Source organism: Argopecten irradians, chromosome 6, assembly GCF_041381155.1.
Source record: "Argopecten irradians isolate NY chromosome 6, Ai_NY, whole genome shotgun sequence".
Lineage (NCBI taxonomy): Eukaryota > Metazoa > Mollusca > Bivalvia > Pectinida > Pectinidae > Argopecten > Argopecten irradians.
Window position 1 is genome coordinate 40888590 of NC_091139.1, and position 25048 is coordinate 40913637.

The following is a 25048-nucleotide window of genomic DNA, read 5'->3' on the forward strand; positions in this document are numbered from 1 at the left end:
GTAAATTAAAGAAAATTTCTGATCTGCAGGCAGGGCGTAAAAGGCGATTAAATTTAGGATACTATCTTTTCTCTTTTTCCTAACTATGTTCTTTCTAACGTCTCCCTTAACACCGCCTCACTTTGGCCTTCTGTTGAGCGCTCGCCCCTGTGAGGTAGGCTCACCAAAGTCTATAAAATTGTTAGTTTCTGCCAGCATAAAGGGAGTTGGACGACTGGTTCGCCCGTTGTCAGTATAATGTCAGTGTGATATGTTCCTTGGTGTCTTCAGCGGCATGCTTCAGTGATATTGCAAAAAGGACAAGATGATGAACACATTCGCTGAGCTATGCTATTCAGTCATGCGGTAAACAGATTTATACATAAGTACTTCGCTATGATATGATGGGTAAATATTCATCTAAATATTTTTCTGATACGGTAAACATTCATTTTACTACGCTACTGATACGAGGTGTGTTGTTTGGTGTCTTCGGCAGCATGTATCAGTGATTTAGCTCTACAAAAGGGCTGGAGTTCCACTATACAAGACACAACACCAATATACCACGGTCTCCAAAGACACACCCGCACTTCATACACGCAAAACACTGTATACATGGGAGTCCGTCCTTACATGACCTTGGATGTTAATAGGACATAAATTAATTAATCAAACAAACAAACAAACTACTTTTGTGGAAAACCAATTCGTTTAGCAATGCTGCTCATGCGCCAACCAAAGTCGCTTAGAGCTTGACTTTGATTTGATTCGGTAAACGTATTACTAACCTATGTTACCGCTTGTTTAAGGATGTTATTTCCTTGAGATTATTGATTATACACAGGTGGTCTAACTTCTTTAAGGACGCGCGACGCCATCGATTGGTATCTTCTCAAATCACCTACGTCAAATATTCGTGCGGTTGGATTATAAAAGCGCAGGTTATTTAATTAGCTAATTCACCCAAGACTGTCGATGTTAATGTGAATAATGAACTCGACATTCCTTGTTCTACGATAAAAAAAAAACCTATCTTTAGCGCTACTGTGAACATGGTAATGTTACCCCCGGCGAATGCTTTTATTGCGGAGTATCATATTCTGGGAAAGTATTAAATGGGTATTAGTTTTGATAAACAATATCTACGTGCTATAGTGCTTGTCTTTTCTTAATTACTCTGAGTAATGATGTTTTGTAGGTGGAAACAGCTCCATTTGGTTAATGCTCATCCTGAAGCCTATAATGATTTTATAAGTACAGTGTCCTTGTTACCGGGTTGAACATCAGAATATTAATAACGGGTACATTTGTACTGATGGGATATTTGTTTTTAGTAAACGTCGATGTCTATTTATTTTAAATTATTGTAAACAAAATGAAATCCTAAATTGAGGTCCTGGTTGGGACCCTGAGTTGGTACTTTAGAATGAGACCATAGGTTGTTTTCCTAGTTGGGACCCCGAGTTGGTACTTTAGATTGAGACCCTAGGTTGTTGTCCTGGTTAGGACCCTGAGTTGGTACTTTAGAATGAGACCCTGGGTTGTTGTCCTGGTTGGGACCCTGAGTTGGTACTTTAGAACGAGACCCTGGGTTGTTGTCCTGGTTGGGACCCTGAGTTGGTACTTTAGAATGAGACCCTGGGTTGTTGTCCTGGTTTGGACCCTGAGTTGGTACTTTAGAATGAGACCCTGGGTTGTTGTCCTGGTTGGGACCCTGAGTTGGTACTTTAGATTGAGTCCCTGGGTTGTTGTCCTGGTTGGTACTATAGAATGAGAAACTGGGTTGTTGTCCTGGTTGGGACCCTGAGTTGGTACTTTAGAATAGGACCCTGGGTTGTTGTCCTGGTTTGGACCCTGAGTTGGTACTTTAGAATGAGACCATAGGTTGTTTTCCTGGTTAGGACCCCGAGTTGGTACTTTAGAATGAGACCCTAGGACAGACAGAGGATTTCTAAGTACCAGCGAAATTTAATCGCATGCAAAGCTGGTAATAAGTTTACTAAAACTTCATTTAAACATCTACTTATGTGTGTCAGCTGTACCTACATAAACAATTTTAAACATGATGTATTTACCTAAACCAGTATAAAGCTTATTCGTAAAGGCACTGTAAAGGACCGATTCACACCTTTCACCTAAATATCTACTATTTAATAATTGTATAGCACCCCACATGGGTTAGAAGAGATCATTTTTTTCCATATGAACAATTCAAGTGTTAAATATCTATTAACCGAACATATTTAGTATTCAAAAGAAGGCTTCATTAAAATATAATTATTACTCAATTATTGCTTTGCACGCCCCTAGTCCTTTCAATCAAAATAATGAATACACAGAAAATACTAAGTAAATACGCCAACGTATAATTTCTAATAAAACGTTAAGAGTAAAGGTTAAATCGTAAATATGTACCGATGGATTCATGTTAACAGAAAAACAAGTGTGGAGACTTATACATGCGACAACTTGAAGTATTAAGTTAATCACGCAAAACAAACATTAACATTTAATAATATACTTACCAATTACATTATACTTAAGCATTATCATTTCCCTGTCCTCTCAAAGCAACGGCTTGACGGTTTGCCAGCTGTCAATCAAACACCACGTGCATTGTATGGTACGCGATAAGGCTACACTCCGCCAGGCAATCTGTCAATTGAAATAAATGTAAGAAAATTAAAATCTAAAACTAAACTGATATATCACAATACTGTTTATAAACAGCTTTTACATTTATTAGCTCACCTGGTCCGAAGGACCAATGTGAGCTTATGGGATACCGCAGCGTCCGGCGTCGACGTCCGGCGTCTGTCGTCCGTCGTCCGTCAACAATCGACTTCTTCTCCATAACCGCTGCTCGGATTTCAACAAAATTTGACTGGTGGCATTCTTATAGGCTACTAACTGAAAATTGTACAAATGATGGACTGACCCACCGCGGCCTGAGAGGCGGGCGGCAATTTGGCTATTTCCATATAAATGACGTCTTCTCTGAAACTAAGCATGGGAAAGGGTGGGGATCCGAAATTGTACAAATGATGACGCTGACCCCCCGGGGGGCCAAGAGGGGTTAATTTGGCTATTTCCATATAAACGACTTCTTCTCTGAAATTAAGCATGGGATAGCACTCATAATGCAATGGTAGCTTCCTTATAGGGTGGGGATTCAAAACTGTACAAATGATTGGGCTGACCCTCAGGGGGCCTGAGTGGCGGGGTCAAAATTGCTCGAATTGGCTATTTCCATATGGGATAGCACCCATAATGCAATGGTAGCTTCCTTATAGGGTGGGGATTCAAAACTATACAAATGATTGGGATGACCCTCGGGGCTTGAGGGGCGTGAACAAAAGTGGTCAATTTGACTATTTCCATATAAACGACTTCTTATCTGCAACTAAACATGGGATTACGCTCATAATGCAATGGTAGCATCCTTATAGAGTAGGGATTCAAAATTGTGCAAATGATGGGGCAGACCCCCGGGGGTCTGAGGGGCGGGGTCAAAAGGGATCAATTTGGCTATTCCATATAAACGACTTCTTCTCTGCAACTAAGCATGGGGGAGCGCTCATAATGTAATGGTAGCATCCTTAAAGGGTGGAGATTCAAAATTGTACAAATGACGGGGGTGACCCCTGTGGGCCTGAGGGATGGGGTCAAAAGGGATCAATTTGGCTATTTCCATATAAACCACCTCTTTTCTGAAATTAAACATTGGACAGTACCCATAATGCGATGGTAGCTACCTTATAGGGTGGGGATTCAAAACTGTACAAATGATTGGGCTGACCCTCAGGGGGCCTGAGGGGCGTGATCAAAAGTGGTCAATTTGACTATTTCCATATAAACGACTTCTTATCTGCAACTAAACATGGGATTACGCTCATAATGCAATGGTAGCATCCTTATAGAGTAGGGATTCAAAATTGTGCAAATGATGGGGTTGACCCCCTGGGGGCCTAAAGGGCGGGGTCAAAAGGGGTCAATTTGGCTATTTCCATATAAACGACTTCTTCTCTGAAACTAAGAATGAAATAGCACTCATAATGCAATGGTAGCATCAATATAGGGTGGGGATTCAAAATTGTACAAATGATGGGGGTGACCCCTGTGGGCCTAAGGGATGGGGTCAAAGGGGTCAATTTGGCTTTTTTCATATAAACGACTTCTCTAAAACTAAGAATGGGATAGCACCCATAATGCAATGGTATCTTCCTTATAGGGTGGGGATTCAAATTTGTGCAAATGATGGGGCTGACCCCCTGAGGGCCTGAAGGGCGGGGTCAAAATGGATCAAATTGGCTATTTCCATACTTTGGGTAGCAATCATAATGCAATGGTAGCTTCCTTATAGGGTGGGGATCCAAAATTGTACAAATGATGACGCTGACCCCCCGGGGGCCTGAAGGGCGGGGTCAAGAGGGGTCAATTTGGCTATTTCCATATAAACCACTTCTTCTCTGTAACTAAGCATTGGTTAGCAATCATAATGCAATGGTAGCTTCCTTATAGGGTGGGGATGTACAAATGATGACGCTGACCCCCCGGGGGCCTGAAGGGCGGGGTCAAGAGGGGTCAATTTGGCTATTTCCATATAAACGACTTCTTCTCTGAAATTAAGCATGGGATAGCACCCATAATGCAATGGTAGCTTCCTTATAGGGTGGGGATTCAAAACTGTACAAATGATTGGGCTGACCCTCAGGGGGCCTGAGGGACAGGGTCAAAAGGGCTCAAATTGGCTTTTTCCATATAAACCACTTCTTCTCTGAAATTAAGCATGGGATAGCACCCATAATGCAATGGTAGCTTCCTTATAGGGTGGGGATTCAAAACTATACAAATGATTGGGCTGACCCTCGGGGCTTGAGGGGCGTGAACAGAAGTGGTCAATTTGACTATTTCCATATAAACGACTTCTTATCTGCAACTAAACATGGGATTACGCTCATAATGCAATGGTAGCATCCTTATAGAGTAGGGATTCAAAATTGTTCAAATGATGGGGCTGACCCCTGTGGGCCTGAGGGATAGGGTCAAAAGGGGTCAATTTGGCTTTTTTCATATAAACGACTTCTCTAAAACTAAGAATGGGATAGCACCCATAATGCAATGGTAGCTTCCTTATAGGGTGGGGATTCAAAATTGTGCAAATGATGGGGCTGACCCCCTGGGGGCCTGAAGGGCGGGGTCAAAATGGCTCAAATTAGCTATTTCCATATAAACCACTTCTTCTCTGAAATTAAGCATGGGATAGCACCCATAATGGAATGGTAGCTTCCTTATAGGGTGGGGATCCAAAATTGTACAAATGATGACGCTGACCCCCCGGAGGCCTGAATGGCGGGGTAAAGAGGGGTCAATTTGGCTATTTCCATATAAACGACTTCTCTGAAATTAAGCATGGGATAGCACCCATACTGCAATGGTAGCTTCCTTATAGGGTGGGGATTTAAAACTGTACAAATGATTGGGCTGACCCTCATGGGGCCTGAGGGGCGGGGTCAAAAGGGGTCAATTTGGCTATTTCCATATAAACCACTTCTTTTCTGAAATTAAGCATTGGACAGCACCCATAATGCAATGGTAGCTTTCTTATAGGGTGGGGATTCAAAACTGTACAAATGATTGGGCTGACTCTCAGGGGGCCTGAGGGGCGTGATCAAAAGTGGTCAATTTGACTATTTCCATATAAACGACTTCTTATCTGCAACTAAACATTGGATTATGCTCATAATGCAATGGTAGCATCCTTTTAGAGTAGGGATTCAAAATTTTGCAAATGATAAGGCAGACCCCCGGGGGTCTGAGGGACGGGGTCAAAAGGGGTAAATTTGGCTATTTCCATACAAACGACTTCTTCTCTGAAACTAAGAATGAGATAGCACTCATAATGCAATGGTAGCATCGTTATAGGGTGGAGATTCAAAATTGTACAAATGATGGGGGTGAACCCTGTGGGCCTGAGGAATGGGGTCAAAAGGGGCCAATTTGGCTTTTTTCATATTAACGACTTCTCTAAAACTAAGAATGGGATAGTACCCATAATGCAATGGTAGCTTCCTTATAGGGTGGGGATTCAAAACTGTACAAATGATTGGGCTGACCCTCATGGGGCCTGAGGGGCGGGGTCAAAAGGGGTCAATTTGTCTATTTCCATATAAACCACTTCTTCTCTGAAATTAAGCATGGGATAGCACCCATAATGCAATGGTAGCCTCCTTATAGGGTGGGGATTCAAAACTATACAAATGATTGGGCTGACCTTCGGGGCCTGAGGGGCGTGAACAAAAGTGGTCAATTTGACTATTTCCATATAAAAGACTTCTTATCTGCAACTAAACATGGGATTACGCTCATAATGCAATGAAAGCATCCTTATAGAGTAGGGATTTAAAATTGTGCAAGTGATGGGGCAGACCCCCGGGGGTCTGAGGGACGGGGTCAAAAGGGGTCAATTTGGCTATTTCCATATAAACGACTTCTTCTCTGAAACTAAGAATGAGATAGCACTCATAATGCAATGGTAGCATCAATATAGGGTGAGGATTCAAAATTGTACAAATGATGGGGGTGACCCCTGTGGGCCTAAGGGATGGGGATCAAAAGGGGTCAATTTGGCTTTTTTCATATTAACAACTTCTCTAAAACTAAGAATGGGATAGCACCCATAATGCAATGGTATCTTCCTTATAGGGTGGGGATTCAAAATTGTGCAAATGATGGGGCTGACCCCCTGGGGGCCTGAAGGGCGGGGTCAAAATGGCTCAAATTGGCTATTTCCATATAAACCACTTCTTCTCTGTAACTAAGCATTGGGTAGCAATCATAATGCAATGGTAGCTTCCTTATAGGGTGGGGATGTAAATGTACAAATGATGACTGGCTGACCCCCCGGGGCCTGAAGGGCGGGGGGGTCAAAAGGGCTCAAATTGGCTATTTCCATATAAACGACTTCTTCTCTGAAATTAAGCATGGGATAGCACCCATAATGCAATGGTAGCTTCCTTATAGGGTGGGGATTCAAAACTGTACAAATGATGGGCTGACCCTCAGGGGGCCTGAGGGGCGGGGTCAAAAGGGGGTCAAATTGGCTATTTCCATATAAACGACTTCTTCTCTGAAATTAAGCATGGGATAGCACCCATAATGCAATGGTAGCATCCTTATAGGGTGGGGATTCAAAACTGTACAAATGATTGGGCTGACCCTCGGGGCCTGAGGGGGGTCAAAAGGGGTCAATTTGGCTATTTCCATATAAACGACTTCTTCTCTGAAATTAATCATGGGATTAGCACTCATAATGCAATGGTAGCATCCTTATAGGGTGGGGATTCAAAATTGTACAAATGATGGGGCTGACCCCCGGGGGCCTGAGGGGCGGGGTCAAAAGGGGTCAATTTGGCTATTTCCATATAAACGACTTCTTCTCTGAAACTAAGCATGGGATAGCACCCATAATGCAATGGTAGCATCCTTATAGGGTGGGGATTCAAAATTGTACAAATGATGGGGCTGACCCCCCGGGGGCCTGAGGGGCGGGGTCAAAAGGGGTCAATTTGGCTATTTCCATATAAACGACTTCTTCTCTGAAACTAAGCATGGGATAGCACCCATAATGCAATGGTAGCATCCTTATAGGGTGGGGATTCAAAATTGTACAAATGATGGGGCTGACCCCCGGGGGGCCTGAAGGGGCGGGGTCAAAAGGGGTCAATTTGGCTATTTCCATATAAACGACTTCTTCTCTGAAACTAAGCATGGGATAGCACCCATAATGCAATGGTAGCATCCTTATAGGGTGGGGATTCAAAATTGTACAAATGATTGGGCTGACCCCCCGGGGGCTGAGGGCGGGGTCAAAAGGGGTCAATTTGGCTATTTCCATATAAACGACTTCTTCTCTGAAATTAAGCATGGGATAGCACCCATAATGCAATGGTAGCTTCCTTATAGGGTGGGGATTAAAACTGTACAAATGATTGGGCTGACCCTCATGGGGGCCTGAGGGGCGGGGTCAAAAGGGGTCAATTTGGCTATTTCCATATAAACAACTTCTTCTCTGAAACTAAGCATGGGATAGCACCCATAATGCAATGGTAGCTTCCTTATAGGGTGGGGATTCAAAATTGTACAAATGATGGGGCTGACCCCCCTGGGGCCTGAGGGGCGGGGTCAAAAGGGGTCAATTTGGCTATTTCCATATAAACGACTTCTTCTCTGAAACTAAGCATGGGATAGCACTCATAATGCAATGGTAGCATCCTTATAGGGTGGGGATTCAAAATTGTACAAATGATGGGCTGACCCCCGGGGGCCTGAGGGGCGGGGTCAAAAGGGGTCAATTTGGCTATTTCCATATAAACGACTTCTTCTCTGAAACTAAGCATGGGATAGCACTCATAATGCAATGGTAGCATCCTTATAGGGTGGGGATTCAAAATTGTACAAATGATGGGGCTGACCCCCCGGGGGCCTGAGGGGCGGGGTCAAAAGGGGTCAATTTGGCTATTTCCATATAAACGACTTCTTCTCTGAAACTAAGAATGGGATAGCACTCATAATGCAATGGTAGCATCCTTATAGGGTGGGGATTCAAAATTGTACAAATGATGGGGCTGACCCCCCGGGGCCTGAAGGGCGGGGTCAAAAGGGGTCAATTTGGCTATTTCCATATAAACGACTTCTTCTCTGAAACTAAGCATGGGATAGCACCCATAATGCAATGGTAGCCTCCTTATAGGGTGGGGATTCAAAAATATACAAATGATTGGGTTGACCCTCGGGGCCTGAGAGGGCGTGAACAAAAGTGGTCAATTTGACTATTTCCATATAAAAGACTTCTTATCTGCAACTAAACATGGGATTACGCTCATAATGCAATGAAAGCATCCTTATAGAGTAGGGATTTAAAATTGTGCAAATGATGGGGCAGACCCCCGGGGGTCTGAGGGGCGGGGTCAAAAGGGGTCAATTTGGCTATTTCCATATAAACGACTTCTTCTCTGAAACCAAGCATGGGATAGCACTCATAATGCAATGGTAGCATCCTTATAGGGTGAGGATTCAAAATTGTACAAATGATGGGGGTGACCCCTGTGGGCCTGAGGGATGGGGTCAAAAGGGGTCAATTTGGCTTATTTCCATATTAAACGACTTCTCTAAAACTAAGAATGGGATAGCACCCATAATGCAATGGTAGCTTCCTTATAGGGTGGGGATTCAAAATTGTACAAATGATGGGGCTGACCCCTCCGGGGGCCTGAGGGGCGGGGTCAAAAGGGGTCAATTTGGCTATTTCCATATAAACCACTTCTTCTCTAAACTAAGCATGGGATAGCACCATAATGCAATGGTAGCTTCCTTATAGGGTGGGGATTCAAAATTGTACAAATGATGGGGCTGACCCCCTGGGGGCCTGAAGGGCGGGGTCAAAAGGGGCTCAATTTGGCTATTTCCATATAAACGATTCTTCTCTGAAATTAAGCATGGGATAGCACCCATAATGCAATGGTAGCTTCCTTATAGGGTGGGGATTCAAAATGTACAAATGATGGGGCTGACCCCCTGGGGGCCTGAAGGGCGGGGTCAAAAGGGGTCAATTTGGCTATTTCCATATAAACCACTTCTTCTCTGAAATTAAGCATGGGATAGCACCCATAATGCAATGGTAGCTTCCTTATAGGGTGGGGATTCAAAATTGTACAAATGATTGGGCTGACCCCCCGGGGGCCTGAAGGGCGGGGTCAAAAGGGGTCAATTTGGCTATTTCCATATAAACCACTTCTTCTCTGAAACTAAGCATGGGATAGCACTCATAATGCAATGGTAGCTTCCTTATAGGGTGGGGATCCAAAATTGTACAAATGATGACGCTGACCCCCCGGGGCCTGAAAGGCGGGGTCAAAAGGAGTCAATTTGGCTATTTCCATATAAACGACTTCTTCTCTGAAATTAAGCATGGGATAGCACCCATAATGCAATGGTAGCCTCCTTATAGGGTGGGGATTCAAAACTATACAAATGATTGGGCTGACCTTCGGGGCCTGAGGGGCGTGAACAAAAGTGGTCAATTTGACTATTTCCATATAAAAGACTTCTTATCTGCAACTAAACATGGGATTACGCTCATAATGCAATGAAAGCATCCTTATAGAGTAGGGATTTAAAATTGTGCAAATGATGGGGCAGACCCCCGGGGGTCTGAGGGACGGGGTCAAAAGGGGTCAATTTGGCTATTTCCATATAAACGACTTCTTCTCTGAAACTAAGAATGAGATAGCACTCATAATGCAATGGTAGCATCAATATAGGGTGAGGATTCAAAATTGTACAAATGATGGGGGTGACCCCTGTGGGCCTAAGGGATGGGGTCAAAAGGGGTCAATTTGGCTTTTTTCATATTAACAACTTCTCTAAAACTAAGAATGGGATAGCACCCATAATGCAATGGTATCTTCCTTATAGGGTGGGGATTCAAAATTGTGCAAATGATGGGGCTGACCCCCTGGGGGCCTGAAGGGCGGGGTCAAAATGGCTCAAATTGGCTATTTCCATATAAACCACTTCTTCTCTGTAACTAAGCATTGGGTAGCAATCATAATGCAATGGTAGCTTCCTTATAGGGTGGGGATGTACAAATGATGACGCTGACCCCCCGGGGGCCTGAAGGGCGGGGTCAAGAGGGGTCAATTTGGCTATTTCCATATAAACGACTTCTTCTCTGAAATTAAGCATCGGATAGCACCCATAATGCAATGGTAGCTTCCTTATAGGGTGGGGATTCAAAACTGTACAAATGATTGGGCTGACCCTCAGGGGGCCTGAGGGACAGGGTCAAAAGGGCTCAAATTGGCTTTGTCCATATAAACTACTTCTCTGAAATTAAGCATGGGATAGCACCCATAATGCAATGGTAGCTTCCTTATAGGGTGGGGATTCAAAACTATACAAATGATTGGGCTGACCCTCGGGGCTTGAGGGGCGTGAACAGAAGTGGTCAATTTGACTATTTCCATATAAACGACTTCTTATCTGCAATTAAACATGGGATTACGCTCATAATGCAATGGTAGCATCCTTATAGAGTAGGGATTCAAAATTGTGGAAATGATGGGGCAGACCCCCGGGGGTCTGAGGGGCGGGGTCAAAAGGGATCAATTTGGCTATTCCATATAAACGACATCTTCTCTGCAACTAAGCACGGGAGAGCGCTCATAATGCAATGGTAGCATCCTTATAGGGTGGAGATTCAAAATTGTACAAATGATGGGGCTGACCCCTGTGGGCCTGAGGGATAGGGTCAAAAGGGGTCAATTTGGCTTTTTTCATATAAACGACTTCTCTAAATCTAAGAATGGGATCGCACCCATAATGCAATGGTAGCTTCCTTATAGGTTGGGGATTCAAAATTGTGCAAATGATGGGGTTGACCCCCTGGGGGCCTGAAGGGCGGGGTCAAAATGGCTCAAATTAGCTATTTCCATATAAACCACTTCTTCTCTGAAATTAAGCATGGGATAGCACCCATAATGGATTGGTAGCTTCCTTATAGGGTGGGGATCCAAAATTGTACAAATGATGACGCTGACCCCCCGGAGGACTGAATGGCGGGGTAAAGAGGGGTCAATTTGGCTATTTCCATATAAACGACTTCTCTGAAATTAAGCATGGGATAGCACCCATACTGCAATGGTAGCTTCCTTATAGGGTGGGGATTTAAAACTGTACAAATGATTGGGCTGACCCTCATGGGGCCTGAGGGGCGGGGTCAAAAGGGGTCAATTTGGCTATTTCCAAATAAACCACTTCTTTTCTGAAATTAAGCATTGGACAGCACCCATAATGCAATGGTAGCTTTCTTATAGGGTGGGGATTCAAAACTGTACAAATGATTGGGCTGACTCTCAGGGGGCCTGAGGGGCGTGATCAAAAGTGGTCAATTTGACTATTTCCATATAAACGACTTCTTATCTGCAACTAAACATGGGATTACGCTCATAATGCAATGGTAGCATCCTTTTAGAGTAGGGATTCAAAATTTTGACCCCCCCCCCCCCCTGGGGCTGAGGGGCGGGGTCAAAAGGGATCAATTTTGCTATTATCCATCTGTTAAGTTGTGTATTTAAAACATAAAGTCATGTGAAGAATACTTTGGTCGCTTTCCATACAAGCACCAAGGCCGATAGCAGCACGCTTTTTGTCTATTGATATAAAACGATATAAGTATTCTTTTTATTACTCAAAGGCGCACTGAAACGTAATTAACAGCGAAATTATATAATATATATTTAATGTATTGTCATGATTCATTAATCATATAAAACAAAATAGAACAATGGTATATAATTATTCATCTATGCTTTCACCAAATAAAAAATACATGATCTGTACGTCTTGTTAAAAAAGAACGAAACCTGGCTGAAATTCGCTTTTCATAAACCTATAAACAGAATACTGTATAAAAGCCAAGAGCAGGATAACAAATCACCTACTATTGTAGTTATGTAACTAACTATCAAGGATATAATGTAGGGCATTAATGCTGTCAATGCTTGACTTGTAGTTTGGCCCTAATAGCCTTGGCTGTCGATGCGCCGTAAAACTGACACGAACCAAAGCTATCAATACTGTTTATAAATAAATAGGCAGGCACGCAATAATATTTCGTTCCCAGGCAATAATATTTCGTTCCCACGCAATAATATTTCGTTCCCATGCAATAATATTTCGTTCCCAATCAATAATATTTCGTTCCCACGCAATACTATTTCGTTCCCACGCAATAATTTTATTTATTTCATGTCTGCTCCCAGCCACCGTAGGCTTCGGATGTTCCGAGAAAGAATTAATGATTTGTCTCAGAAAATAAAAAGATCTACCCTTATAAAGAAGCCCAGTTTTACACCTTATTGTATAGCGGTTGAATTCCGCGGTCGGAATATTTTCGCTATACTCTTTCGACGGCCGGCAGGACTTGACTCAATTTTGATAGTAGGTTATTACAAATGCCATCTATGAAAGCAGTTTGCATCTAGATTTCGGTTTCATGCCATTTTCACGATGATAACAAACAATACACACTACAAACAAGCAAAAACAGTCACCGGAAGTCCCCTAAAGGTCACCACGCACGGGTCATGGGAGGCAGAAACCTGCGCGTGGGACTTTATTTTAAAAATCGGTGCTATTTTCCCCTTCCTTTTCCCTTTCTCTCTATTTTCTCTTACTTTGATATCTCTTCTATCGTTTAAGACCATCTGCATGACTGTATCTTGATAATTAAGCTCACAACGACAGGTTTCCGGGCACACTCTAAAATCCGGATTTCAGACCTCAATTTTTGACTTATTTGGGCATGTTCAAAGGTGATTTGTGACGTCACTAATGCAATGACCGAATCGATATTGACATGCTATATAGGGATGAACATCTTCTTTTCAAAAAACTAGTATTTAGTTTTCAACGGTCTCAGTGGGGCTCCAGAAGGGTGCATGAAATGGGGCAAATGAATAATTACGTATAAATACGTTACGGCCGTCCAAAGGATATGCACTGCAACCCGTGAATTCTAAGCACGAGCTAAATATTCAAAAACATATAAATGTATCTAAACAATAAGTCGGAGAATTTTAGGAATCGGCGAACCGCGAAAATATATATTCGCGAATATGGCCTGTATTGCAACCGCATGTTATTGACGCCGCAATTTTAAATATTCATTAAGTACTGTACTGCTTATTCATAAGAGAGAATTACGATGGTGTATTTCAAACAGAAGTATTCTTATTTTGAAAAATCAGCATTTAATGGCATAAATTTATGAATACATCACTTCTTCGTTTCTGATTGGCTAATAATATATTACAGTAAAGAATCCTTCAAGACATTTCTGTTTCGTAGTATAATGTCAGTAGATTGAATAACATTAGGATTTAATTGATGAAAATAATAGGTCACTACGCTATAACAACAAAGCAAAGTCTACGACCATCATAAACCATCTAGTGTTTATATAGACCCTCTTCAGTTATATAAACGGCACAGATTATATCCTATTACATTCGATTAGGTTTTCTGGCATTGTTTTTTTGTAAAGTAACTCCTTATAAAAATTGTATGAAAAAAACCGCATTAATGTTAAAAATGCATTAGTAATTTCTTTATAACTATTTAATGAACATATGGACCAGTAAAGTCTCATTATCTATCCACCATAGTGAGTAGCTGTGTTCTTTAATATCCTTTGATGACTGACGTGGGGTTATGGGCAGTGACTCATGTTGTATCATAGCTTACCTAGTAGACATCTTAATGACTTATCTACCTGTAGATATACAGGTAATATACAGGTGATATACAGGTATGCATTTCTTTTCAATTAGACTTCTTACTATGTCTGAATTTGATGTGAATTTTATATGAACCTGTCAAAAAGAAATCGTATAGGTGTTAAATTACGTGACTACGCAGTAGAGCAGTTCAAATAACGGATTTAGTTTCCATTCACAAGAGTTTTACATATTTAATTTCCAGTGGTAAAGCTATATTGGTATAGTATTTGATGTTTAACTGGTAAAATATATGCAGTTTCCACCAGTTGTAATGCTGTTATCTCTACTTTTAGTTTGGTATACAAACATCACGTGATGACAACAAAATACGACAAAAATAAAATGTATTATTATTTTTGTCTTTTGATTTGTAGATAGTCTCTCATGAGTATAAACATATTATTGTTATTTAACACCCTAAAGAAATGTCCTAATGCATATATTAATGAAGCTGAGACCCTTGTGTATTTTGGTGAATGTAAGCAAAATATGGCGACAAAACAGAATTTTTCATCATATTGTCGACATCACATATTGAAAAACTTAATTGTGTTTCGATGTTTATGACAAAGCGATGTATTTAAGTGAATTATTTCTGTTTAATTTAGCATTTTCATCTGGATATGCAATGTTATGGGGATAAGACTCATTGTTTTAATACATGTATATATACACAGTCTGACTTGGACACCCGAACAAGAGAAGTAGAGAAAATACATCAATAAGAGAAAGTTCTGAACCTGGTCATACACAAATATACTCATCGCTTATTACATTTTTATCCGCTTTAGACAAAATAAGATTGTCTACAAAGAAATGGTCAAGTATTTTTTATTTCATGTTGAACTCACGTTTATTGACAAAATTATTATTGTATCTAGGTCGTCATCTAGTTGACACCTGCGGACCAAATGACCATGTGTTGATGACGGAATTAATCACACATTATCGACAGGTTGTAAAGCTTCACAAAATATTGGAAAATACATGGGTAGAAAGGATTCGTATTCCCGTTAGTCCACACTATTAACGATACATGGCATATCAATAATAACTTCACACATGCTTGACATCATAATGTCGTGCTGATATTTATATGAGGATGGTTTATCATGAAATAATGTGACAAACGACACCGCCGTGCTGTCCTTCATTAATTAATGAAGTAAATTTTACGTCAACGTAAATGCTTGTTATAAACAAGATTGAATGTATGAAATAATATCATAACAGTCTTTATTTAATCTCTTTTTCTGTTCCAGTTTCAAAACAAAAGATGCAGTCCGGTTCTTTCCGAAGTCACCTGACCAGTTCTACAAGCTTCTATTCGGGTAAGAAACCCTTACTCTATATAGTATATAACGCCTAGTAAGGGGAGATAATATTTTCGACATTTTGCGGAGTATTGTTGTGGTCGCGTAAAAATTAATTAGCAAAATATTAGATTATGGATAAATGATATTAATATCAATTGTTAGCATGTTTTCAAAATATCATTTCGAGACAGTTTCATTTTGTCAAAATCAAAGACCCCCCACTCGGACGAACAATATACTACATTAGTTTATGTAGGGATTTTATTGTAACATTACCTTGAAGTAAAATGGCTGATAATAATTAACGGAGACTTCATTTTGTATCTTTATCATCACCATATACCTTCTAACAACTCTACAGTTTGTGTTTTAGTAAAGATTAAAAACGAACATATTCCCATTAATGCTAGTAAATCACAGCATTGTAAATAACATTTTACTGACCTAGCTATTTCTAAAATAATCTTACATTACCCATAAAGTTCATAAAAAACCTAACAAATGTATATGAAGTTTATTTAAATCTACATTCCTTCACAAGTACAAATGGAAATTAAATAACTAATTTTTCTTTTATAATGAAATAATTTTTGAAAGGTACACATTCTCCTCTCTGATAGTATATATCAATTGAATATGGAGATGTAGCGAACTGTCTATGAATATCGGTTTTTTCACACTAACATTTTCAACACATTTTGAAATATACACAAGTACTTTGTAGTCACATTTAGACCTCACATCAATACTTGCGCTCACAATTAAAAAGTGCGAAACATTCCCTTACTTGTGAAATAAAATGCATGTTAAGTTAAGCCGTCCTTGATTTATCGTTCTTACGTCTGCTCGCTGATGTATTAGAAAGGAAATCTTACAGCGCCATCTCCCCAGCGATAAGACTAGTATCGCTGTGTAGTAGACACACCACTGAGGGCGATGAGGGATGCCTGTGAGGATCGCTATCTAAATCGGCCTTGAAATAGTTCGGGCAGATTAGGGAGCTTTTACAGTGTTAAAACTCTCATTTTCTCTCGTCCTCATTTCAGTTATATCTGTAACTCTTTAGCAGAAAAAACCCAACAAAAACAGGCCAAGCCCCGATTTCTCAAAAAAACTCTGAAGTCAAAATTTTTCACACTGCTTCATCAGGAGAAAAGCTTAGTCTGCACTTTTGTTTCGAGAAATCGGAGCCATACAATCGTATTTCAGACGAAAGGAATAAAAAGGATATATTACAAATGCAACGAAAGGACAGTGAATAGAATAGAGTACTGCGAAATTATTACGATGCCATTGTATATATTTGATACAAATGAAATATGTTGAAATCAAATGGCTATGGTATTTTAGTGTAATTTTTCAAAGAAAAAATACCTCTGCGCAGATTCATCATTTCGTTAACATTTAAGATGCAATTATGCTCTAAATTTGATCGAGTCCAAATAATTACGTTCGTAGTACATCAAATTCTTCATGTTATGCGAAAGATACAATAGTAATTGAAATTGATATCAGTACCGATGCTGTTTTAATTAATCTATGTACGATTTTCGCATCTATATTTGACAATCCATTGGGTCTATCTAAATAATTAATTAAAACTAATATGACCTTTACACCAGTGACAAGTTAATAGGACAACTAAATGTCATTGCATTTTTGAATACAATGTTATCTTTGTATCTTTCGTACATCTCTAACTTTCTACACGATGCTAATGCAAACATTTATAAACTTTGATATTCCTGGCAAGTAACAAAATGTTTATACTGCTAGAAATAGCATAATTCCACTACACAGCATTGTTATTAGATATAACAAGTCGCTGTAAAGTTGAGGATGGACTCCACATTAAGTGGAGGGGTTAAGGGGATATATACCGGCGCGGTCTGGGAATGTTATCATGCTTCCCTCATCTGAGTACATCAGTCTGTACTCCGAGCGGACTGGTGACATGCCGGTAATGCGATAACGCCATGTCAGGACCATGTACACGTCATATCTATTGTTTCATAAAATATAAGCTCAGATAGTAGACATCTTGATTCGCTTCCATGTGATGAGCACCTTCTTCTACATACCAGGGATACCTTAGTGCTGTATGATCGTCTAATACATGTATACATAATGGTAATCTGGACCATCAACCCGCCAAATACACGTTTACTTAGTGACCAAATCATATCGAAAAGTATCGTAATGAAGCTAAATATTAATCTAAAATATGAAAAATATGTAAACAAAAATGAAAATCTCAATGTCATATAAAATTTCTTGATGATTCATAATTTAGAAAATACAATATTCAAAACCAATAAAATAAAAAAAAAATCAACGAACCATTGTAAAAAAATAAAATAAAAACAAGTAATTAGTAAATAACTCCGTAATAATAGAATTCAAACCTCTATATTTATAAACCTGAGCCAATAAAAAGGGACAAATAAAATGAATGAATACCACTTATAATTCAAAACCAATAAAAGGAAAAGAGAAAATATGAAAAGCATGCATTATTGAATTGTGGTTTTCAATGGATTATGTCATTGATCTGGTAAACTCAGCAGTGGGATTGTTAAATCGTTATCAAATAGACGCTCGATGTTTTATCGTCGTCATCATCTAGACGCTTCGTTCTATTTATTTCGTGTGTAATATCAAATGTACGTTAGAACGAGATAATGAGGGTGTGAACGGGTGCATATTCATTCACCGTCATTTTAATTATGATACAAATGGGATACCCAGGGAAGACGTGACGTAGCTTTTGTTTGGTGATGAATTTTTATTTACAAAAGTGGAGGTACTCTTTACTATGATCCATCAACCGAGACTTTGGAAGAAAAAGACAATTTGATAACACATTTGAATGTAAAGATTATAAATTATTTTAGTCGTAGGGACTGAACATAGTATCGTAAGGATCAGCCACAATTACAGGTGGGCATTGTTAGACTCTTCAGTAGTCAAACCAATGACCTTTAGTTCACAGTATCCCGTGACGTCACGCTATTTACCTGGACATCCTGTGCACTCATTCATTGACGAGGGGTTACATTTAAGATCAGGTGTCATTTGTTATGGATTAAAGCCTAGAAGACGGTGAACCCTGACTATACAATATCTCTCTAGCAAGTTACTCCACCCTTTACCCTGTACAATCCAACGTTATCGTGATAAATGTTTTTCTCCACACCGGTCAATACTCAGCAATGCAAACTGTGAAAAGTCCCGCTACACACTTCTACCGGCCCCCACAAGATATCGAACCAGTGGACAAAACAATGCTCTTTCCAGTGTACTTTTCATTAGTTCTATAGAAGGAGTCTATTGGTTGTGTTTGTTCAGTGGACACAGTACCTATGACATTGAAGTTTTGGCCTGTTGGCAAGTGTAAACACTGTGGAACATTATCGAAAACTACAGTGACGTGCGTATGCGGTGGAGAAGTAAAGAGAGAGTTTTGAGCTAAATGAAAAAAGCTCATTCTAGCAGAACCGGTATGTACATTTGTATGTGTGAGCTGACACACTAAGGGAATTGAACCTGTGTATATATGTATAGATGTACACTGTTGCCTACAGCCTACAGTAATACACCGTGTATATACTTAAATTTCGTGTTGACGATTCGCAAAGGTCAGTAGAGAAATCGGTTTAGTTGGCGACCACCTGAAAGTTTAAGCACGGTATCCCGTCTCCGAAGAACTATCGATCCCTGGTCCTACAACAAGCCAATGAGTTACTGGAAAGGTCCGAACCAAGTGACAGACGTCCCAGGGAATGCCTCATCGGACCATTTTCGAGAACTGTTGGAGAAATTGCTGGATTATGAGTAGAGCATATTGTTGGATTGCTTCCCATACCCGTAATACTAGAGGCTGATCGGCGGTTTTACTGCTCTTGTGATTTTCCACTTCATTCGCATTTAATTATGAAAAGTGACCGTTGATTTTTGTGCTGTATTCTGTTACCCGGAAATAGTTTTAATACTTCATACGTTCATATGACACAAAGGGAAATTAGTGCTATTGGTTTCCTTTGATGTCGATGTCCGTGGGATATACAGGGTACGTCAATGAGAGGAACAGACGGATATCTATATAGGTGTGACAGCCCACAAAATGACAGGTGAGTTCCGCATGTGCGTTTACGTCATTGGCCCGTTTCCATGGTTACGATCGATGCATGTCACCTGTATGTGTTGGTGATAATTCGTTCAGACGTGAAACGACAGGTGTTGTTATCAATACTACTATCGTAGTAGGCCGATTGGAAGTCTCAGTTATCATGACCTATATCTCGACTATCTGCAGGTAGATGATTGTATCATTACTTTAATCGCAATGTCGACACCATGCTATCTATGTACACAATTGCACAAAATTGCTGTTTCAAGGTTCTGTATATAAATACACTGCGAAAGTCGTTCGTTAACGATCACCCTGCGGAACAGAGCATTCGGCCTTGTAGCCATACACCAAATCATACAATGACTGCATACATGTGTTATGAATATTTTCCTTTTTTAAATGAAACAAAGGTGAATATTTTCGTATGCTAGCTTAAAACTACAAGTACCTCATCCATTAGTTTTAACAAATTATTTCTGTGAAGACAAATCAAAAGGTTGAAACATTAGATGCCAAAGTTGACGAAGCTTCCGGTGAATTGGGTTCGTTTTACGTTACTTTTATACAACGATATACGTAATTACTGCGTTCGTAAACGGGATTGCGCTGTTTCATTGTGCGCCAAGCCTGCATGCACAACAATAGAAGGCGCTTTATTCCCTAAAACACACTCTCTGGTCCAACTGTAATCGTTAGCTTTAACTGGTTTCCCTTAAAGATATAGGAGATAAACCCTAGAAAATACTGTATGTGTGTTATATAAACTCTGGTAATACGGTTTGTCGTCAAGCCTCCTATTGTGTAGGGTCACTATTACAATCCGCTACCAAGTAATCTTATTAAGGTCTCTACAGCGTGTTTAGAAAGTGAAATGAAATAGGTGAAAAAATCACGTTTTGTTTATGAAAGAAGGCATATAGGTGTGATTGTCAGAGTGTCCTGCTAATGACTCAACAATATATATTTATATATTGTTTTTTGCTCACCTTTAATTACAGGTAAATAAACAGAATCTGTTGAGACCACGACAAGGTTTTGAAATCAATTATGATATATTAGAACAAATTGTTTAATCAATGTTTACATTGTAAACAGACATACCCTTGCTAAAAAATCCTACTGTTAGGTTTTCAAAAGGCAGTCACAATCCGTTCAAAAGACATTCCCCAGCCAAATTAGGAATATTTGATTAAAATCTTATAGTGCTAAACATGTAGCATTTAAGTAAATGCATATAACATTGGCAAACATGACCGCTGTAATATTTCTATGTATTTATCATTTTCGCTGTGGTGGTTGTCTTAAGTTTTGATAAAGACATATAGCTTTGCTTTACCTATACACACACGGGTTTCCATTGAAATTATTTCTCCGCTAATGGCCCTTCACCAGAATGGCGCTTTGATACCTACATGCCGCTATGTCATTAAATAATTCGTGTGCTTTTGGCCAAGGAACAAACCTAATAAAAAGACTCCAGTGATAAATGTCATATTCAATAGTCATTTGTGTAACAGTGTTACTGAGATTTCACTACGATTACACAATGTGATTGAAATAAAGATCAGAAGACCTAGTCTGGATCGTAATGTTGTAAACGTACGTATGTCGTCACAATGATATTTTAGCGGAAACATTTGAACAGATTTGCGCAAAAATAAGTTCGCGCATTTGTAGAAATTGTTATGCTTACGATATACAGAAAAATGCGAATAGAGCAGTCATAATTTAGACTAAAACTGTCTTGCACGAAAAGCGCTAGAATAAGTACTTTTACAGTATTTTAATTGGAGGAATGGATATTTTACGATTCAATGTTCTCCCCAAATACAACATGTATGTAAGAATCAAGTCATAACAGACCATGGGAAATATGGTCAGGTTAACAGAGCTGCAATATTTTGTTTAACCAATAAAATAACGTTTTCTAACCTTATCTGTGCCCTGCTAACTCAAACCTTAAGATTATCTTAAACTTTTTAAACTATTTCATGATCTCGGTGCCAGATGTGTAATATAACTGTGATAATCCGCGACTATTTCACCACCACGGGATAATTGGATCTCTGTCCTACGTATATATTCCACAGAATCGTCAGAAGTGTGGTGCGGGTTACATGAAAAACACATCTACCAAAGTGTGTTCAATTGATAAGTCAATATTTAATCGGCGAGAGTTTAAATGCGTTTTGTCGATAACTCCGGATCTCGTTTCTGTTGACCCTGGCTAAACACGATTATTTGTTTTTCGTCCATTCATTCCCCGATATGTATTATAAGAATCCGTGGCCAGTGCTTTATTTGTCTGTATAACAGTTTTATATACACAGTAAAAGTGTGATATCTCAGGATTCTCCTATTACGCTTTTCTTATTTATTATGCAAAATAGAAATGCTTAATCCACTATACGTAAATTTAATTGATTATCTAACGACGCGGATACAATTACTGCAGTATGAATACTTCTGATGTATTTAAGATACTTTTAACGTTAAATATTTTCATTGCTTTATTTCGACTTAAAGATGCTCCACAGCCGACAGAGCATAAATGATATTCATCATTTGAACAATAATTGATGTTTAATAATGTATATATATGTCTAATTAACACAAAAAATAATATAAAATAATTTATTTTGCCTTTTGTGCATGGGCAATCAGTACTTCATTCCATATAGGATCTATTGCCACAGATTTTTTTTCGGGATGTAATTATTTTTTATATTTTTAACTTAAAGTAATATTAGAAGCTCAAACTTGTCAATGGTGGTAATGGTGTAAAGTAACTTTTGTAACTGAAGAAAAATACCAAATCGTTTGCTCCTGTTTTTGATAGTGAAAAAATACAATTTGTCAGCGGTGGAGCATCTTTAATTAAAATACTGTAAATAATATAAATGAACGCACATTAATTCTATAATGAACAAAATATTAAAAGTCGTTTACTCGTGAAATGCGAAGATATCAGGACATGTTGAGCGTAAACAATTTTTGTTTTCTTTTGTATAATGTTTTCGTTATATAGAACACTATTTAATTATAATATAAGATACGAGCATTTATTTATATGACTATTAAACATCATAGGGAATAAGTTTATACATAATTATTTATGTATTTCCATATAGAAATGAAAACTCGAGCAGGCCTCTAATCATAAGTCACAATGTAACGTTACTATTTAATCGTCTGTAAGAAGCTTTGTAGCTTGCCCACTTAGCTTTAAACTTTATACGGTGATAAGGTCAGTCAAATATTTACAAGAATTCCTTCAAACGCGATTATCAGCTTAGAAATACTGTGAATCTACTTGTCTACTTGTGGTGATATAGGACATCTAGGGACGTAAATTAAAACAAATATACTTTATACTTGCTACAAATGTATGTAGGTTTTACTTTATAGAATTGTTTATATCTATAAAAATCGACACACGGTCATAGAGATACGTCATATTCACATTGAATGAGATTCGCAAGTCCAAGCGCTTATAAAAGCTTAAACAATTCATGCGAAGAAACTTTAGAAGTTGTTGGTAGTAAGAGTACATTATACTTACGAATTGGACAATTTTGTTTGTTTGATTATTTTAATGTCCTATTAACAGCCAGAGTCATGTAAGGCCGGCCTCCCATGTAAGCAGTGTGTAGCATGTGTGAAGTGCGGGGTGCGTGTTTTAGAAGATTGCGGTATGTTCGTGTTGTGTCTTCTTGTATAGTGGAACTGTGCCCTTTTTATAGTGCTATATCACTGAAGCATGCTACCGAAGACACCAAGCAACACACTTCCACCCGGTCACATTATACTGACAACGGCCGAGCCAGTCGTCCCACTCCCTGTATGCTGAGCGCTAAGCAGGAGCAGAAACTACAACTTTTATATACTTTGGCGTGTCTCGGCCAGGGGGCAGAACCCAAAGCCTTCCTCACAGGGGCGAACGCTCAACTCAGGTCAAAAGTTAGGCGGTGCCAAGGGAGGCATTAGGAAAGATAAATTCGGTTAGAAAGAAGGGAAATGATAAGATCCTAAATTTATTCGCCTTTTACGATCATGCAATCGCGGCAGCAGGTACAATTCTAACGCCCTACCTGCAGGGCCAATGAATTTGACAAGTTGACGAAGTTAATAACTATTGAACACGTCTAGATTTGATTGGCGTGTGTGGTCAATAGAATATAAAACGGTGGTTCTCCCGAATCAAAATAAAATAAAAGTAAGGCTTGGTTGATTTATGCTTTAATTGTAATTTTGTGGGCGATATTTGTTGATATTGAGAGAACTATAGTAATAGCCAGGTGTAGACAAAGAAAATCATTGCTCAGATGTTTTTGTTAATCATTAAGTAAATATCCATAGAATCTCATATACATTGTATAACAAACATTCTTGTCTTGCTTCGTAAGAATACTACTTGATAAACATTCAGCATCACGTGTATTTAGTTGCAAGTAGTGGTTGTCATTAATCACAACGAGTTTCCTGATGACCCTGTATTGCTAACCGCTGATGGACGTATGTTTGCATAACCTTTGAGAGAAGTTCACGAGCAAGTGAACCCGAACTGGTCCATCCGTCACGGTATATGATGCGTACGACACTGACGACAAGGTGAGAGATGATTGACGGTGATGACGTAATCTAGCTCTGAGCTAGATATGTACATGTACTATAAACATCCAGACCTAATGGCTGACCGGTATTTGAACTGCTGAAGATACAAATGTGCGAATACAAGGGTAGTAATGATAACGAGAAAAACGTTAAAAAATAATAATAAGTTCGTTTTAAATTCTGACCTCATGTTGTTGCCTCATTATGATAGCAGGGTCTGAACTGCTTTAGATTATTCACCTCAAAGGACAAAACTCTTATACAACGTCATTGTGATGTCATGATGACAATAGTCTACAACGTGCAATAAAACAAAGAATGAAATGTGCGAACTGTCGTCAACAACGCATTGTTCGATAGAGAGTATCAACAGGTAGCAGATACGAACTATGGTAAGATAATCGCGTACTTTTCAACATCGTCATAACTCATCATTGTTGAAAGAAGTAATGTGTTTTCACAGCCGATCGTCTACTTACAATGGATAGTGGAATGCGAAACAGTTAAACTGGGGAGATGGAGGTAACCTATTGCAAGTCTCCTTATAGCCTGGGAGTCAAGGAATGACGTCAAAATCTTATTTTATTGGCGCGTCTTTCACTTTGATGTCACGGCTATCAAGGAATGCCTTTATGACGGCTCGTGGTTGGTACACTGACCTT

The 25048-nt window shown here is 39.4% G+C and overlaps 1 protein-coding gene across 6 annotated transcripts in view; it reads left to right on the top strand.

Annotated features, from left to right (window-relative positions):
- Positions 1 to 25048, top strand: part of LOC138325896 (probable 3',5'-cyclic phosphodiesterase pde-5) — a 68493-nt gene that overhangs the window by 8064 nt on the left and 35381 nt on the right. For 5 of the 6 annotated variants that reach the window (XM_069271902.1, XM_069271901.1, XM_069271900.1 and 2 more), the window contains exon 2: positions 15587 to 15655. In XM_069271902.1, coding sequence (XP_069128003.1) covers positions 15587 to 15655 — 69 coding nt within the window. Of the gene's footprint in view, positions 1 to 15586; positions 15656 to 18755; positions 19771 to 25048 lie in introns of those variants that run through there. The other variant, XM_069271905.1, reaches the window with a different exon arrangement.